Source organism: Cetorhinus maximus, chromosome 23, assembly GCF_964194155.1.
Source record: "Cetorhinus maximus chromosome 23, sCetMax3.hap1.1, whole genome shotgun sequence".
Lineage (NCBI taxonomy): Eukaryota > Metazoa > Chordata > Chondrichthyes > Lamniformes > Cetorhinidae > Cetorhinus > Cetorhinus maximus.
Genome location: NC_135901.1, coordinates 39,983,982 through 40,001,053, shown reverse-complemented (window position 1 = coordinate 40,001,053; position 17,072 = coordinate 39,983,982). Strand labels below are relative to the sequence as shown.

Here is a 17,072-nt window from a genome sequence, read left to right as displayed (position 1 = left end):
CAAGCCACAAACAGAAATGTCCAGTTTTCTCCTGGAGTTTGTGACAAATCAGCTTTCAGAATGATGCAGAGTTTCAGCCAATGAGGGAGAACCGGGCTCAGCCCCGCCCCTCATTCAGTCTGATTGGCTGGAGGAACAGCCGCTCCAGCCACTCCCACTGGGTAATCCAGCCCAAAAGATTCACAAGCCTGGCTCCTGGTAGGAAGAACAGCGTTTAGGAAGATAAATTGGAGAAATTAGGACTGTTTTCATTAGAGAAAAGAAGGTTAGAGGAGATTTGATAGAGGTATTCAAAATCAAGTGAGAGCCAGACAGAGTAGATAAGGAGAAACTGTTCCCACTCATCAAAAGATTGAGAACAGGAGGGCAGTTTTAAACTGATCAGTAAAGGAATCAACAATTATATGAAGAAAAACCTTTCACGCAGTATCTGGTTATGGTCTGAAATGCTTTGTGTGGGAGTGTGGTGGAGGCAAGTCCAGCTGAAGCATTCTGGAGGGAGTTAGGCTGTTGTCTGAAAAGGAAGAATGTACAGGGTCACAGGGAAAAGGCGGGAGAATAGAACTGGGTGAGTTGCTCATTCAGAGAGGCAGTGCAGACACGATGGGTCAAATAGCCTCCTTCAGCACCAAACCAAATCTATAATGTGGTCAAAATTGTTGGTTAATTCTGACAGTCAATCTCTATCAATATGTCTGTAACAGACCAACAGACCAGTTTTACATTCTAACAGGTAGTTCCAGGTGTTTGTAGCGCTGTGATCTTGTGGTGTGGGCAATAACAGTAAGTCTTCTCTGTCAATCTTGTGGAAAGGGGCTGATGTATGTAGAATGACATGGTCTGCAAGAAACAGTCTGTGTGAGAGTCAATGGAATATGATTGTGTCATACTTCAATGAGACCTGATCGCTGACTGAATGAGTCTGTATAAGTGAGGGTGAGTTTCTGCTCGCATTGGCATTGCAAAATAAGAAAGACAAGGTCCATCTCCTGCCATCAGCATCCTGCAATAATGAATATGTTGGCCAAGGCTTTATTGAATCTGTTTCGATAAGTTTGCCACAGACTAACACACAGTTGTTCTGTTGTGCTTTATATTTTAATGGAAATTAGCAGAAATTTTTACTGTATGAGCTTGTGTAGTGGCTATAATGTCTTCACTCTTCTCTGTTGATCTAATCCAGAAGGGCTGCTGTAAAAAGGACTTGGTCTGTAGGATACAGTCACTGTTAGAGTGATAATGAAACATGTGTGTGTCAAAGTTCAGTGACACCTGATCACTTACCGAGTAGGTGAGTCTGTGAAAATGTAACTGAAATAATGACAGCTCCTGCAGGTAATTCTCTGGCTACAATGAGATTGATAAGAAAGAAATCAGGAGCATGTAGTCCCACCCAGCTGAACACCAGTGGAGAGGCATTGGAGGAGGATGGTTTGGTCAACGGTGTCAAAGACTGCGGACAGGCCAAGAAGGACTATGAGGGAGAGTTTACCTTTGTCACATTCACAGAGGATGTAATCTTTGACTTTGATAAGAGCTGTTTCGATACTGTGGCAGGGACAGAAATCTTATTGCGCAGATTGAAACATGGAGTTCCAGGAAAGGTGGGGATGGATTTGGGAGGTGACAAGGATTTTGGAGAGGAAAAGGGTGGAGAGATGGGGAGATAGTTTGCAAGGGCATTGGGGTGAAAAGTTGTTTTTATTGAGGAGTGAGTGATGATGGCAGGTTTGAAGGAGAAGGGGAGCCCTTCAAAGGAAATAACTTGTGTTTGAGATATTGAAAAGACTCAACACACTCTGTTTAACACAAGGCTGATTTATTTGATTTTTATCCAGAATATTAACCCGAATGACAGGGCTGGAGCTAACTAACATCAGCAGAAGCAGACCACCATGAAGTGTTCAATCTGGATGAGATTAACAGCAAAATCCAATCATTGTAGTTACTTGTGAACTCACTGATGGCTCAGCAGCTGGGATGAGGTAGTGAATCTGTTCCCACACTCAGAGCAGGTGAACTGCTTCTCTCCACGTGAACTCGCTGGTGATTCTGCAGGTGGGATGACCGAGTGAATCTCTTCCCACACTCGGAGCAGGTGAATGGCCTCTCTCCAGTGTGAACTCGCTGGTGTGTCAGCAGTTGGGATGACTGAGCAAATCCCTTCCCACAATCAGAGCAGGTGAACGGCCATTCCCCAGTGTGAACTTGCTGGTGTGCAGTGAATTCTGCTGATAGCATGAACCCAGCCCCACAGTGAGAGCACCTGAATGGTCTCTTGTCAGTGTGAACACGTTGATGGGACATCAGTTCCCTGGAACTTTTATAGCATATCCCACAGTCTGGGCATTTATAAGGTCTCTCCCCAGTGTGGACCCTCTCATGTCTCAGCACATGGGACAATTGAGTGAATCCCTTCCCACACAAGGAGCAGGTAAATGCTCTCTCCATAGAATGAACTCACTGTTGTACATTGAGTTCAGATGGTCGCCTGAACCCAGTCCCACAGTGAGAGCACCTGAATGGTCTCTCGTCCGTGTGAACACGTTGATGGGACATCACGTTCCAGGAACATTTATAGCATTTCCCGCAGTCTGGGCATTTAAAAGGTCTCTCATTGAGAGTCCCGCATGGTATGTTGCCTGCCCGGTGCCAGGGTGAGGGACATCTCTGACCGGCTTGAAAACATATTGGAGAGGGAGGGGGAGGATCCAGTTGTTGTGGTCCACGTCAGGACAAATAACATAGGTAAGACTAGGAAAGAGGACCTGTTTGGGGATTATCAGGAGCTAGGAACTAAATTAAAGAACATGTCCTCAAGGATTATAATCTCCGGATTACTACCCGAGCCACGTGCATATTGGCATAGGGACACGAGAATAAGGGAAGTAAACACGTGGCGAAAGGAGTGGTGCGGGAAAGAGGGGTTCCATTTCGTGGGGCACATGTATCTGTATTGGAACAGGAGGGATCTGTACCGTTGGGACGGTCTCCACCTGAACCGATCTGGGACCAATGTTCTAGCAAAAAGGGTAAATAGGGTGGTGAACAGGACTTTAAACTGGAAAGTTGGGGGGGGAGGGAAGGATAAAACTCCAAGAAGTATGACTAATGGGAAACAAAGTAGCAGGTTAGCGTGTGGGGGGGTGGATTCAACTTCATGGAAAATTACGAAAAAACTGAAAAGAAAGGAGAGCCCAGGAGAGGCTATTAAAGTCTCCAGAACACAAAATAGGACAGAGTGTTTGGAAAGGGCTTGGAATCTAACTTCAAACACATCAGATAAAGGGACGACAATGAGAAAGGGGACGGGAAATACAGGACTGAAGGTGTTGTATCTGAATGCACACAGTATACGAAATAAGTTAAATGAGCTTGTGGCGCAGATTGAAATTGGCAGATATGATGTGGTGGGCATCACGGAGACATGGCTGCAAGGGGATCAGGACTGGGAGCTAAATATCCAAGGATATACATCCTATCGAAAAGATAGACAGGTTGGCAAAGGGGGTGGGGTTGCTTTGTTAGTAAGAAATGAAATTAAATCGATAGCAAGAAATGATGTAGGGTCAGATGATGTAGAATCTGTGTGGGTAGAGTTGAGGAACTGCAAAGGTAAAAAAACCATAATGGGAGTTATGTACAGGCCTCCGAACAGTAGTCAGGATGTGGGGCATAAGATACACCAGGAGATAGAAAAGATGTGTAAGAAAGGCAAGGTTACAGTGATCATGGGGGATTTCAATATGCAGGTAGACTGGGAAAATCAGGTTGGTAGTGGATCCCAAGAAAAGGAATTTGTGGAATGTCTACGAGATGGCTTTTTGGAGCAGCTTGTGGTGGAGCCCACTAGGGAACAGGCAATTCTAGATTTAGTGATGTGTAATGAGGCAGATTTGATAAGGGACGTTAAGGTGAAGGAACCCTTAGGAGAAAGGGACCATATTATGATAGAATTTACCCTGCAATTTGAGAGGAAAAAGCTGGAATCAGATGTAACGGTATTACAGTTGAATAAAGGCAACTACAGAGGCATGAAGGAGGAGCTGGCCAGAATTGACTGGGGGATGAGCCCAGCAGGAAAGACAGTGGCACAGCAATAGCATGAGTTTCTGGGAGTAATTTAGGAGACACAGCAAAAATTCATCCCTAGGAAGAAGAAGCATACTAAAGGGAGGATGAGGCAACCATGGCTGACAAGGGAAGTCAGGGACAGCATAAAAGCTAAAGAGAAAGCATACAATGCGGCGAAGAGCAGTGGGAAACCAGGGGATTGGGAAGCCTATAAAGACCAACAGAGGACCACTAAAAAAGAAATAAGGAGGGAGAAGATTAAATATGAGGGTAAACTAACCTGTAATATAAAAGAAGATTGCAAGAGTTTGTTTAGATATATAAAGGGTAAGAGAGAGGCAAAAGTGGACATCGGGCCGCTGGAAAATGACGCTGGAGAAGTAGTAGTGGGGAACAAAGAAATGGCGGAGGAACTGAATAGGTACTTTGCGTCAGTCTTCACAGTGGAAAACACGAGTGACATACCCAAAGTTCAAGAGAGTCGGGGGGCAGAGGTGAGTATGGTGGCCATTACCAAGGAGAAGGTGCGAGGAAAACTGAAAGGTCTGAAGGTGGATAAATCACCTGGACCAGATGGATTACACCTCAGAGTTCTGAAGGAGATAGCTGAAGAGATAGTGGAGGCGTTAGTGGTGATCTTTCAGGAATCAGGGAGGGTGTCAGAGGACTGGAAAATCACTAATGTAACCCCCCTGTTTAAGAAGGGAGTGAGCCAAAAGATGGGAAATTACAGGCCGATTAGCCTGACCTCTGTCGTTGGTAAGATTTTAGAGTCCATGATTAAGGATGAGATTTCAGAATACTTGGAAGTGCATGGTAAAATCGGGCAAAGTCAGCATGGTTTCATCAAGGGGAGGTCATGCCTGACAAGTCTGTTAGAATTCTTTGAGGAGGTAATGAGTAGGTTAGACAAAGGAGAGCCAATGGATGTTATCTACTTGGGCTTCCAGAAGGCCTTTGACAAGGTGCAGCACAGGAGGCTGCTCAGTAAGGTAAGAGCCCATGGTGTTAGAGGCAATGTACTAGCATGGATAGAAGATTGGCTGTCTGGCAGGAGGCAGAGAGTGGGGATAAGGGGGTCCTTCTCAGGATGGTGGCCGGTGACTAGTGGAGTTCCGCAGGGGTCAGCGTTGGGACCACAACTTTTCACTTTATACATTAATGATCTAGATGAAGGAACTGAGGGCATCCTGGCTAAGTTTGCAGATGATACAAAGATAGGTGGAGGGACAGGTAGTATTGAGGAGGTGGGGAGGGTGCAGAAGGATTTGGACAGGTTAGGAGAATGGGCAAAGAAGTGGCAGATGGAATACAACGTGGGGAAGTGTGAGGTCATGCACTTTGGTAGGAAGAATAGAGGCATAGACTATTTTTTAAATGGGGAGAGAATTCAGAAATCAGGAGTGCAAAGGGACATGGGAGTCCTAGTCCAGGATTCTCTTAAGGTTAACTTGCAGGTTGAGTCGGTAGTTAGGAAGGCAAATGCAATGTTGGCATTTATTTTGAGAGGACTACAATATAATAGCAGGGATGTGCCGCTGAGGCTTTATAAGGCTCTGGTCAGACCATATTTAGAATATTGTGAGCAATTTTGGGCCCCGTATCTCAGGAAGGATGTGCTCTGGAGAGGGTCCAGAGGAGGTTCACGAGAATAATCCCAGGAATGAAAGGCTTAATATATGAGGAACGTTTGAGGACTCTGTGTCTATACTCAATGGAGTTTAGAAGGATGAGGGGGGATCTGATTGAAACTTACAGAATACTGAAAGGCCTGGATAGAGTGGACGTGGGGAAGATGTTTCCATTAGTAGGAGAGACTAGGACCCGAGGGCACAGCCTCAGAGTAAAGGGAAGACCTTTTAGAACAGAGATGAGGAGAAAATTCTTTAGCTAGAGAGTGGTGAATCTATGGAATTCATTGCCACAGAAGGCTGTGGAGGCCAGGTCATTGAGTGTATTTGAGTCCGAGATAGATAGGTTCTTGATTGGTAAGGGGATCAAAGGTTACGGGGATAAGGCGGGAGAATGGGGTTGAGAAACCTATCAGCCATGATTGAGTGGCGGAGCAGACTCGATGGGCCGAATGGCCTAATTTCTGCTCCCATGTCTTATGGTCTTATGAACTCACTGGTGTAACAGCAGGTGGGATGACCGATTGAATCCATTCCCACAGTCCCCACATTTCCAGGTTTTGTCCCCACTGTGAACGTTGCTTTTTTCTTCCATGTTCAAAATCCGAAGATATTCAGATAATGATAAATTGGGCGATTCCTTCCGATCCTGATGTGATGTTTGGTTTGAGTTCCTTGACTGCAAGTTCTTCCCTTCTCCTACCCTCTGAAATTGGTTTAAAACAGAATAAAAGGAGAGAGGAAATCCACAAAAACACAAAGGCAGGTTGTGAAATTGAGCTGAATGAATCTGGGAATTTGTGGGACCGGCACGAGGAAAAAGTGACCATGAAAACTGCTGGATTGTCATAAAAACCCAACTGGTTCACTAATGGCCTTCAGGGAAGGGAACCTGCCACCCGGTCTGGGCCTACACAAGACTATGGCCTCTATGGGAGGGGGAGAGAGAGACAAAGAGAGAGAGTGAGCGAGTGGTCGGAGCAGGAGAGAGGAGATGAGAGGGATTTTATTTGTCTAAAACCCAACCAGAGCTTTGGCGAAACCTCCATCTGTAGCAGGGGTGGGGAATCCATGCCCCGTGGGCTGGATCTGGCCCGTTGCTCAATTTTATCCGGCCCACAGCAAGAGTTCTAAAAGTAAAATTAGCTCCGATGCTTTGTGTAGACTCTGAACACAGTACCAGATCTTTCTATTGCCGAAATGACTTTGTTTTCTTGTTGTCTCAGTCTCTATTTTTAGTGAGATCTGTACAAACTCATCATGACAGCACGGCTGCTCGTTTGTCTCTGTAGCTGACCACGATGCTGTGGGAAAACAATGAAGTCGCGGGTGAACTTTAGGACAGTGTTAGACTTCTGGGTTGGGAAACTTGCCGTCCAATTTCGACAAAAGGATGACACCAGGAACGCTGAGAAACATTATGTTTGGCTGTGGCTGATGTTCTGTGGGAAGAGCTCCAAATCAGCAGATGACAAGTTGACAATGCAGTTCTATGTACTAAAGCTCCAGCCACAATGTTAATTTTTCTGTGTGTGTGGCCCGCAACTGATTTTGTCTATGTGTGAATGGCCCGTGATAAGAAGGACCAGGGTAGCAGGTGTATGTGAACACCATCACCTCCAAGTTCCCCTCCAAGTCACACACCGTCCTGACTGTCTGACATCCAGTACTGGAGGAGCAGAAATTTCCTCCCTTTAAGCATTGGGAAGACTGAAGCCATTGTCTTCAGCCCCCGCTCCAAACTCAATCCCGAGCCAACGATTCCATCCCTCTCCCTGCCAACCAGACTGTTCACCCCAAGATGAGCTTCCAGCCACATATCCACATCATCACCAAGACCGCCTATTTCCACCTCAGCAATAAAACAGAAAGTGTTGGAAATACTCAGCAGGTCAGGCAGCATCTGTGGAGAGAACGAGAGTTAATGTTTCAGGTTCTGATGAACCTTCCTCAGAACTGGGGAAAGATAGAAATGTAATAGGTTTTGAGTCAATGAAAAGGGGATTGTGAGGGAAGAACAAAAGGGATGGCCTGTGATTGGGTGGATCCACCTCAGTAACACTGCCCGACTTTGCCTCTGCCTCAGCTCAACCATTTCTGAAACTCTCATCCATTCTGTTGTTCCCTCTCGATGTAACTCTGCTGACACTTTATTATCCAGCTTCCCACATTCAACCTCCATAAACCTGAGATCTTCCAAAACTTCACTCTCTGTATCACAGAGTTGTTTGAGCAGTGAAGACCTTCAGCCCTTCCTGTCTGTGCCAGCTCTCCAAATGAGCAATTTACTTAGTGCCATTCCCTCACTTTCTCCCTGTAATCCTGCACATTCTTCCTTTTCAGGTATCATCCAATTTCCTCTTGAATACCTCAATTGAAGCTGCCTTCACCACACTCTCAAACAGCACATCTTAACCACTCGCTGTGTGAAAAAGTTTCTCCTCATGTCTACATTGATTCTTTTTTCTTAAATCTGTGCTCTCTCGTTCTCGATCCTTCTACCAATTGGAGCAGTTTCTCCCTCTCCACTCTGTCCAGAGCCCTCAGATTTTAAGATGTATTCAAAATCATAAGTAAGTCTCACTCCCACATCACCACTCTGCTAATTGACCTGCACAGGCTCCCAGTGAAGCAACACCTCATCCTTGTTTTCAAATCCCTCAACAGTTTCTCCCTCTGTTTTTTCCAGTCCCTGTGATGATTGAAATCATTTCCCACAGACAGAACAGACAAACCTTATTCCTTCCACATTCAATGCTGATGATAGTCAGGTCCCGATGAATGGAGTGACTCATTCAGTTCTTGATGTGACTCTTGAATTGAGTTTCCTGTCTGTTAATCCTCCCTTTCTAATGTCCTGTAAAAGAAATTTACAATAGCCATCACTGTCTGTCCAGGATAGAAATTGAGAAGAGACAAACATTTCTATTGTTTTGAGTTTGTTGTGTGTAAATCCTCCCCTTCTAACCCCCTGGAAAAGGCGTTTCCAAAATCCATCCCTGTCAGTCCAGGATAGAAATGCACAATATTCTCTCCTCCTGCTACCTGGACCCGGATGACCGCGCATGCGCCCTGCTGCACAGCCGCACCACCGGACCGAGCAGAGGCAGAGACCCAACCATTTCCGGTCTGTTCCCTGCAAACGCGGGACCGGTAGTTTCTTATTAAGGATCTGCGGCCTGCACCAAGTGTTTATTAACCTTCCCTGCCCAGTCCGCTGGCTCCATTCCTTCCGCCCACCCACTAACTCTGTTATTCTGCTGCAGTCGCCATTTTCTCACTCACACTGCGGCTCCAGCCACAGGACAGCACTGCGCATGTTCAGCCAACAGCCCGCAATGCGCATGCGTAAGGCTATGGCGCTCTGGATAGGGCACATTCTGTCCCGCATTGAATGCTGGGTGGGAGGTTGGAATTGCATATCCAATAAATTTTTAGGATCCGATGGCGTAGCCGCTCCTGCAGTGAGGATAGGGCACATTCTGTGTCCCTCCGAATGCTGGGTAATAGTCCCGCCATGGAAAAGTGAGAGCGTTGAATAAATAATTATAATTTGTGATTTGATTGCGATGGAGCCATAGGGGCAAGATATAAAATGATTAAATCCCTTGATTGATAAATCAAAGTGCACACGCCCTGCACCATAGTTCTGTCCTGAATGTAATTACCAGCAGTTAGATGTGAACTCACTGGGATCTCAGCAGATCAGGTGAACTTATGATTTTTTTTCCCCAGACAGGGGACATTTCAACTACGTCTTGCCATTAAGAATGTGCTGATTATGAGTGAAATGCTTTGAACTTTTAAAAATGGATTGTTAATATCGTTAAAGGGCAATAATGAACCAAATGAGTTTTTCTGACAATGATCATCACTGTTACTGACACTGGCTGTCAATTACACGCTTTGATTGATTCATTGAATTTAAATTCCACCAGCTGTGATCCTGAATGTCAAACAGAAAATGCTGAAAGTACTCAGTGGTCATGCCGAGGCTGTGGAAAGTAAAACAGTTAATAGTTCAGATCACTGAACTTCAAACAGAGCTGGAAAATAAGTTAGTGATTCAACAGATTTTAGGAAAATACACAGACAGGGAAAGAAGGGGAGGGGAACAAAAGAGAAGGTTTGTGATTGGGTGAATTCAGGAGAGATGAAATAACAAAAGGGATGAGGATACAGGACAAAAACTATGGTAATGGAACGAGTAAATAAACAAAAGGTGGGAGAGTCATTCTGTACCTGTTGTCTATTTCTGCTCTGATTTGAAATGTGTTGCTTTGCTGTTGACCCATATGCCTTCTATCCCACACTGAAAACTCTTAATCCTTCTCCACCAGAGGTTTCATTGAGCAAACACACACAAGCATACATGAAAAGTCTCATCATTTTTAAACATTGAAATACCAAAACATAGAAATATTTACGACCCAGAAGGTGGCCATTCGATCCATCATGTCCATGTTGGCAGAAAAAGAACAAACTGAAGAAGGGTCATTCAGACTCGAAACATAAGCAGAAACAGACCACCATGAACATGGTTCAGTCCTGGATGTGATTAACAGCAAAATCCATTCCCTGTCCTTACTCGTGAGCTCACTGGTGTTTCAGGGGGCTCGATGACTGAGTGAGTCGCTTCCCACATTCAGATCAGGGGTATGCTCTCTCTCCAATGTGAATGTGCTGGTGCACAGTGAGGTTAGATGATTGCCTGAACCCAGTCCCGCAGTGAGAGCACCTGAATCGTCTCTCGTCAGTGTGAACTCACTGGTGTGTCATCAGGGTGAATATTTGAGTGAATTCCTTCCCACACTCGGAACAGGGGAATGGCCTCTCCCCAGCGTGAGTGCGCAAATGAGTTTCCAGCCTAGAAATGTAACTAAATCCCTTCCTACCATCCCCACATTACCACAGTTGCTCCCCGGTGTGATGGCGCATGTGTTTAAACAGGTCAGATGATCGGCTGAAGCCTCATCCACACACAGAACACGTGTACGGTTCCTCCCCATTGTGTACGGTGCTTTTTCCTTCCATGTTCAAAATATGATGATATTCAGGTTACGGTTATTTGGGTGACTCCAACAGATCCTGGTGCAATGTTTGGTATCAGTTTCTCGACTGCAAATCCTCTCCTTCTAATACCCTGTGAAATTGAGTTAAAATAGAAAAAAGGGAGTGAGAGAGAACCCACAAAAACACAAAGGCAGGTTGTGGAACTGAGCTGAATGAATCAGTAATTTGTGGAGCCGGCATAGGGGAAAAGTGGTCATTAAAGCTGGATTGTCATAAAAACACTGGTTTATTAATGTCCTTCAGGGAAGGGAACCTGCCACCCGGTCTGGGCCTACACAGGACTCTGGTCCATGTAGGAGGAGAGAAAGATGGGGAATGGGAAATGGACTATGCACGTCTATAACTCAACCAGAATGTTGACAGAATCGTCCCAACTCAAAGCCCACACCAGCCAGAATACAAGGGCAGCGGGTGCGTTGGAAAACCATCATCTCCAGGACACATACCAGAGAGTTCACACTGGGGAGAGGCCATTCACCTGCTCCGTGTGTGAGAAGGGATTTAACTGATCATCCAACTGTTGAGAAATCAGCGAGTTCACAAGTGACAGCAGGGGTTCGATTCTGCTGTTATTGCTGCTCTTAATCACATCCAGAACTGAACCATGTTTATCCTGACAGTTGGGGTTTGTTTCTGCTGATGTTAATAATCCCTGTAACTGCAGTAGAGTTATATATTGTGGCAATCAGATTACTTTACTTTTTAAAATTTACTCTTCAAATTAAGTACCTTTCTTCTGCCTGTTCTCAAGGTTTTGAAAGATGGAACCAAACCGTGATTTACTTGAACAAAAACAAAAATACCTGGAAAAACTCAGGAGGTCTGACAGCATCTGTGGAGAGGGATACAGTTAACATTTCGACTCCGAATGGCTCTTCATCAGAACTAGGAAAAATAGAGAAGACGTGAAATATAAGCTGGTTTAAGGGAGGGGGTTGTGGCGGGGTGGGGGGGGGTGGGGGGGGGTGCGGGGGGGGGGGACAGGTAGAGCTGGACAGAGGGCCAGTGTTAGGTGGAGATTGCCAAAATATGTCTTGACAAAAGGACAAAGAGATGTTGACGGTGATGATATTAGCTAAGAAATGTGCTAATGGGGACATTAAGGGTAGAAAGCAGGATGAGCAAGGGACAGATAGCCTTAGTGGGGGTGGGGAGGAAAGCAAATGGACTAAAAGGTAGAGATAAAAAAATGGATGGAAATACATTTAAAAATAATGGAAATAGGTGGGAAAAGAAAAATAAATATATAAATTATTGGAAAAAGAGGGGATCAGAAAGGGGGTGGGGATGGAGGAGAGAGTTCATGATCTAAAGTTGTTGAACTTAATATTCAGCCCGGAAGGCTGTAAAGTACCTAGTCGGAAGATGAGGTGTTGTTCCTCCAGTTTGCGTTGAGCTTCACTGGAACAGTGCAGCAGGCCAAGGATGGACATGCGGGCATGAGGGCAGGGTGGTGTGTTGAAATGACAAGCGACAAGGAGGTCTGGGTCATGCTTGCTCACAGACTGAAGTTGTTTCGCAAAGTGGTCACTCAATCTGCATTTGGTCTCTCCAGTCTACAGGAAACTGCATTGGGAGCAGCGAATGCAGTAGACTAAATTGAGGGAAATGCAAGTGAAATGCTGCTTCACTTGAAAGGAGTGTTTGGGCCCTTGGACGGTGAGGAGGGGGGAAGTAAAGGGGCAGGTGTTTCACCTTCTGCGGTTGCATGGGAAGGTGCCGTGGGAGGGGGTTGAGGTGTAGGGGCTGATGCAGAATGAGCAAGTGACAGATAACCTGAGTGAGGGTGGGGGGAAGGGATCGAAATGGGCTAAAAGGCGGGGATAAAACAATGCAATGGATGGAAATAAATTTTTAAAATAATAATAGAAATAAGTGGGAAAAGGAAAATATATTAAAAAATATATATAATAATTATATGAAAAAAGTGGTTCGAAGAGGGGGGTAAGGATGGAGGAGAGAGTTCATAATTTGAAGTTGTTTAACTTCAAACAGAACTTTAAATTCGACCGCCTTCATCCCGGTCCCACACCCGTACTGCGCATGCTTCCCTCCAGCCTGGCCCCGCCCCTAATTCACTCCGAATTACCTGGAAAACTCAGCAGGTCTGGCAGCATCGGCGGAGAAGAGCAAAGTTGACGTTTCGAGTCCTCATGACCCTTCAACAGAACTAAGTAAAAATAGGAGAGGGGTGAAATATAAGCTGGTTTAAGGTGGGAGGGCGGGGGTAGGGGGGTGGGGGCGGGGGGGGGGGTGCGGGGGGAGAGAAGTTGAGAGTGGGGTGGTTGTAGGGACAAGCAAGCAGTGATAGGAGCAGATAATCAAAAGATGTCACAGACAAAAGAACAAAGAGTTGTTGATGGTGGTGATATTATCTAAACGAATGTGCTAATTAAGAATGGATGGCAGGACACAAGGTACAGATAGCTCTAGTGGGGGTGGGGTGAAATAAGACTAAAAGGGCATAAAAGGTATAGATTTAAAATAAATGGAAATAAGTGGGAAAAGAAAAATCTATATAAATTATTGGAAAAAACAAAAGGGAGGGGGAAGAAACGGAAAGGGGGTGGGGATGGAGGAGGGAGTTCAAGATCTAAAATTGTTGAATTCAATATTCAGTCCGGAAGGCTGTAAAGTGCCTAGATGGAAGGTGAGGTGCTGTTCCTCCAGTTTGCGTTGGGCTTCACTGGAACAATGCAGCAAGCCAAGGACAGACATGTGGGCAAGAGAGCAGGGTGGAGTGTTAAAATGGCAAGCGACAGGGAGGTCTGGGTCATTCTTGCGGACAGACCAAAGGTGTTCTGCAAAGCGGTCGCCCAGTCTGCGTTTGGTCTCTCCAATGTAGAGGAGACTGCATTGGGAGCAACGAATGCAGTAAACTAAGTTCGGGGAAATGCAAGTGAAATGCTGCTTCACTTGAAAGGAATGTTTGGGCCCTTGAACGGTGAGGAGAGAGGAAGTGAAGGGGCAGGTGTTGCATCTTTTGCGTATGCATGGGGAGGTGCCGTAGGTGGGGGTTGAGGAGTAGAGGGTGATGGAGGAGTGGACCAGGGTGTCCCGGAGGGAACGTTCCCTATGGAAAGCCGCCAGGGGGGTGAAGGGAAGATGTGTTTGATGGTGGCATCATGCTGGAGTTGGCGGAAATGGTGGAGGATGATCCTTTGAATGCGGAGGCTGGTGGGATGATAAGTGAGGACAAGGGGCACCCTATCATGTTTCTGGGAGGGAGGAGAAGGCGTGAGTGCGGATGCATGGGAGATGGGCCGGACACGTTTGAGGGCTCTGTCAACGACCGTGTGTGGAAAACCTCGGTTAAGGAAGAAGGAGGACATGCCAGAGGAACTGTTTTTGAAGGTAGCATCATCAGAACAGATGCGACGGAGGTGAAGGAACTGAGAGAATGGGATGGAGTCCTTACAGGAAGCGGGGTGTGAGGAGCAGTAGGCGAGGTAGCTGTGGGAGTCGGTAGGCTTGTAATGGATATTGGTGGACAGTCTATCACCAGAAATTGAGACAGAGAGGTCAAGGAAGGGAAGGGAAGTGTCAGAGGTGGACCATGTGAAAATGATGGAGGGGTGGAGATTGGAAGCAAAGTTAATAACTTTTTCCAGGTCCAGGCGAGAGCATGAAGCAGCACCGAAGTAATCATCGATGTACCGGAGAAAGAGTTGTGGGAGGGGGCCGGAGTAGGACTGGAACAAGGAATGTTCCACATACCCCATAAAGAGACAGGCATAGCTGGGGCCCATGTGGGTACCCATAGCCACACCTTTTATTTGGAGGAAGTGAGAGGAGTTAAAGCCCCCATGATCATTTGAATGGCGGAGGAGGCTCGAAGGGCCGAATGACCTAATCCTTCTCCAATTTTCTTTGTTTCTATGTTAATTCAACACAAGGCCCCTAAGCTGGACATGTTCCTTCTGCCTGCAGAGGACAGGTCCCTATGTGTGAATATATATGGCTTCTAGCAAGTGTAAGTGAGACATATTACAAGCCTGACTGATAATTTTTGAAATTTGGTATTCTTGCAGCTGACCTGATGAGTACAAGATAAAAAGTTTTGACAGAATGTCTCTTTTTATTAATACTGTGTTGTCTTAAAGGTGGAAGATGTGGTAGATGGAGGGAGAGCTGTAGGGAGAGAATTTCAAAGCTTGGGGACAAGGGAACTGAAGGCACGGTCACTAATGGTGGAGCAATTAAAATAGTGAATGTACAAGGCCAGAATTAGAGCAGTATAAATATCTCAGAGGGTTGTGGGGCTGGAGGAGATTACAGAGACAGGGAGGGGCGAGGCCATGGAGGGATTTGAAAACAAGGATGAGAATTTTAAAATCAAGCTGTTGCTTGACCGGGAGCCAAGGCAGGTTAGGAAGCAGAGAGGTGTTAGGGGAATGGGCCTCACTGTGAGAAAAGACATGGACAGCAGACATTTGGATGGCGCCAAATTTACAGAGGGTAAAATGTGGGAGACCAGCCAGGAATGTGTTGGAATAGTCAAGTCTGGAGGTAACAACGGCAGGGGTGAGGATTTCAGCAGCAGATTCACTGAGACAGGATGAGGCTACGGAGGTGGAAACAGGCGATTTTAGTGATGGCACAGATATGAGGTCAGAAGCTTATCCCGAGATCAAATGTAACACCGAGGTTGTGAACAGAATGGTTTATTCTCTGACTGTTCCCAGGGAGAGGGATGGAGTTGGTATCTGGGAAATGGAGATTGGAGCAGGGACTGAAAACAGTGTCTTCAGACTTCTCAATATTTAATTGGGGTTAATTAGTCATCAGGAAGAGAAGCAGGAACCAGAATGGGCCATGAGACTGATCCCAGGTTTAACTTAGTTAGAGAGGGGGAGAAGGAAGGAAGGAAACCCTGGGTGGTTTGGAGAAACCACCTTCACAATCGCTCATTAAATCTCCACACTGTGAGTTTTGGACACAAGGTTAACGTATGCTATTCTGTATGGTCGGTCAGGGGGTTTCAGATTAATGTTTTGTCATGAGTAATGACTGAACTGAATGATCAAACATATTGTTATCTCCAGTTGTACTAATTTGTTAAAAAGATACAGAAAGAATTGTCCAAAACTCTGGATTTCAGCACAGGGAGGAGGGAGAGTGTGTGGGATGGGGATTTGCAGCTTTGGGGGAACAAGAGAGGAAAAAATGTTCCACAGAAACTAGAATTGTCTGCTCTGAATTTCTATCCTGTTCTTACAGTGATGACTTTTATAAACTCCTTTTACAGAGAATTAGAAGGGGATAATTTGCAGACGAGAAACTCAAACCAAACATCACTTCAAGATCTGACAGTCACTCGATTCACCAGGACCTGAGTATCATCGGAATTTGAATGTGAAGGGAGAAATGTTTGTCAGTTCTGTCTGTGGGAAAAGATTTCAAACATCAGTGTGACTGGAAAAGCACCGAGACACACACACACCCGAATGAGAGTGTTCCAGTGAACTGACTGTGGAAAGAGCCTCAACTAGTTACACAGCCTGAAAAAACATCACACATTCACAGTGGGGAGAAACTGTACACGTGTTCTCTGTGTGGACAAGGCTTCAACTGATTATCAAACCTGGAGAGACACAGGGATACCTACACCATGGAGAAACCATGGAAATGTGAGAACTGTGGGAAGGGATTCAATTACCCATCTTCGCTGGAAATCCACTGACGTACTCACACTGGAGAGAGACCGTTCACCTGCTCTGAGTGTGGGAAGGGATTCACTCATTCATCCTACCTGCTAATTCACCAGCGGCTTCACACTGGGGAGAAGCCGTTCACCTGCCCTGTATGTGGGAAAGGCTTCACTGGGTCCTCTGACCTACTGAACCACCAGCGAATTCACACTGAGGAGAAGCCGTTCCCCTGTACTTCCTGTGGAAAGAGATTCAGGTCTTGGTCCAACCTCAAAGTATACCAGCGGGTTCACACTGGAGAGAGACCATTCATCTTCTCTGAGTGTGGGAAAGGATTCACTCAGTCATTCAACCTGCTGATCCACCAGCGAGTTCACACTGGGGAGAGGCCATTTGCCTGCTCCAAGTGTGGGAAGGGATTCACTCAGTCATCCAACCTGCTGAAACACCAGCGAGTTCACACTGGAGATAGGCCGTTCACCTGCTCTGAGTGTGGGAAGAAATTCACTCTATTATCCAACCTGCTGAGACACCAGCGAGTTCACAACTGACTGCAGGAGTCCGATTTTGCTGTTATTGCTGCTGTGAATCACATCCAGGACTGAACCATGTTCATTCTGACAGTTGGGGTTTAAAGCCAGCT

The 17,072-nt window shown here is 45.9% G+C and overlaps 2 protein-coding genes across 2 annotated transcripts in view; one reads left to right on the top strand and one right to left on the bottom strand.

Moving 5' to 3' along the window:
• The window catches only part of LOC144697993 (uncharacterized), a 90,014-nt gene extending 73,034 nt beyond the window's left edge, over positions 1–16,980 (top strand). The window contains 1 exon segment of the mRNA XM_078569943.1: positions 16,377–16,980. Within this exon segment, the coding sequence (XP_078426069.1) occupies positions 16,377–16,980 (604 nt within the window).
• Positions 1–17,072, bottom strand: part of LOC144698497 (uncharacterized) — a 757,701-nt gene that overhangs the window by 401,065 nt on the left and 339,564 nt on the right. The window lies entirely within an intron of this gene.